Source organism: Chlorella variabilis (genome assembly GCF_000147415.1).
Source record: "Chlorella variabilis unplaced genomic scaffold CHLNCscaffold_12, whole genome shotgun sequence".
NCBI classification, from domain to species: domain Eukaryota; kingdom Viridiplantae; phylum Chlorophyta; class Trebouxiophyceae; order Chlorellales; family Chlorellaceae; genus Chlorella; species Chlorella variabilis.
The window spans coordinates 543,106-544,836 of record NW_005435076.1 but is presented as its reverse complement, the minus strand read 5'-3'; the positions used below and the strand labels follow the sequence as shown (position 1 = coordinate 544,836).

Genomic DNA, 1,731 nt, shown 5'->3' with positions numbered 1-1,731 from the left:
CTGGGCGGGCGTCCTGTCGCCGATGGCGTCCTGCGGGGGGCGGGGGGGTGGGGGGCACGGCATGCGGGGGAGGTGGGCAAAGGTGGTGATCACACACCGCGCGGCAGCGGCAGGGAGCGTTCTGGTCACGAGCAGCCGCTGCTCCCTGCCGCCCACCCGCTTCTCCCCCGACTCCTGCTCAATCTCCTCTTGTTCCACCGGCCACGGCAGCTCGCCATCATCCAGCGACAGCGCCGCCGCCTCGTCGTCCGTCGCGTCGCCGCCGTCCTCGCCGATGCCGCGCAGCACGCTGAGGTCTGCGGGCGGCGGCGGCGGCGGCGCGCAGGGAAGGTGGGTGCCCCGCGCCAGGCGCCACGCTTTGGCATTTGGGCGCCCTGCGCCGCACTGCCGTGCTGGCTGCCCTGCCGGCCAGCCTCGCTCGCCCCAGCCCAGCCCAGCCCAGCCCCCCCTACAAGCCACCCCACGCGCCTCACCCTCCGCCTCCTCCTCCAGCCCCAGCTCAGCCAGCTTCTTCCGCGCCTTGCCCGCCTTGCCCGCCAGCCCCTTGAGCACCGGAGTGCTGCATGCCGGCACGCCTGCAGGGGTGGGGTGGCGGGCAGGCCCAGCCGCGGCGCAGGCCAAGCGCAAGGGTCAGCCAGTGCGTGGCACAGCAGCGCGGCACAGGGGTGCCAGGACTGCGTGCCGGCCAGCGGATGCGCGGGTCGGCAGGCAGGCAGGCCAGCAGGCGGGCAGACAGGCGGCTGCGGGGGGCGCTGCTGGGCCCTCATCCTCGCCTGCGGGTGTGAACACCTCTGGCGTGAGCGGCGACTTGGTGCCCTGGCCCCACACGCTGTGCAGGCGGATGTCCCACATCTTCTTCGGCCGCTTGTCCTTCTCGCCCATCAGCCCCATCGCGTTGGGGATCTGCGGCGGCGGCGGCGTGGGGTGGCGGGCACGGGGCTGGTTGGGGCGGGAGGGAGGGACTCCAGGCGTGCCGAGGCATGCAAGCGCACACATCCACCACCACCCACCACCCACCGCCAGACGACCATACACACAGGCAGGCAGGCAGGCAAGCGCCCAGCCCCCACCTTGAACACCCTCTCCAGCGGAAGCGGGTCCTTGCCCTTATCCTTGTCCCGGTTCTCCGCCCCCGCAAACAGCAGCGTCTGCACCTGCGCCCCGCTGCCCACATTCATGTGCTGGGCGTCGCCCACCTTGCGGGCAGCCCAGCGCCTGCGGGGGGTGGTGGGGACCGGGGCGGGGCGTCTGCGGCTGTGCAGGCGGCACCGAGAGCACACATGGCTGGCTGCCCGCACAGCACGCAAGCAGGCACCCCCCACACCTGAACCGATCCTGCGCGCGCTGCTGGTCTGCCTGTGCCTGCTGCTGCGCCGCCGCCAGGTGGCTCCTGTCTACCGCCATGCCTACCGCCTCCATATCTGTCAGCAGCGCGCCAAAGGGCAGCCAGGCGCGGCAGTACACATCCCACATGCAGCCCAGCTGGATGCCAGCCTGCAGGCGGGGCCGGAAAGGCGGCGCGCGGGGTGGGTGGGCAGGCGGCATGCACGCCAGCCGGTGCACGGCACACAGCGCGGCGCCGCTGCTGGGCCCTGCCCCGCGCCGCGCCATCTCGTCAACAGCTGGCATGGAGCACGATTCCAAGCGGCAGCACAACTCCCGCCACATCACCACCACCCCTCAAAGCTGGCATGGAGCACGGCCCCAAGCGGCAGCACCCGCCGCGCCCCC

General features: G+C 73.0%; 1 protein-coding gene across 1 annotated transcript in view; it reads right to left on the bottom strand.

Moving 5' to 3' along the window:
- Window positions 1-1,731, bottom strand: part of CHLNCDRAFT_134785 (hypothetical protein) — a gene marked incomplete at both ends in the record, with an annotated part of 4,493 nt that overhangs the window by 2,452 nt on the left and 310 nt on the right. The window contains 5 exons of the mRNA XM_005846844.1: window positions 157-296; window positions 474-575; window positions 735-903; window positions 1,071-1,215; window positions 1,325-1,494. Coding sequence (XP_005846906.1) covers window positions 157-296; window positions 474-575; window positions 735-903; window positions 1,071-1,215; window positions 1,325-1,494 — 726 coding nt within the window. The remainder of the gene's footprint in view (window positions 1-156; window positions 297-473; window positions 576-734; window positions 904-1,070; window positions 1,216-1,324; window positions 1,495-1,731) is intronic.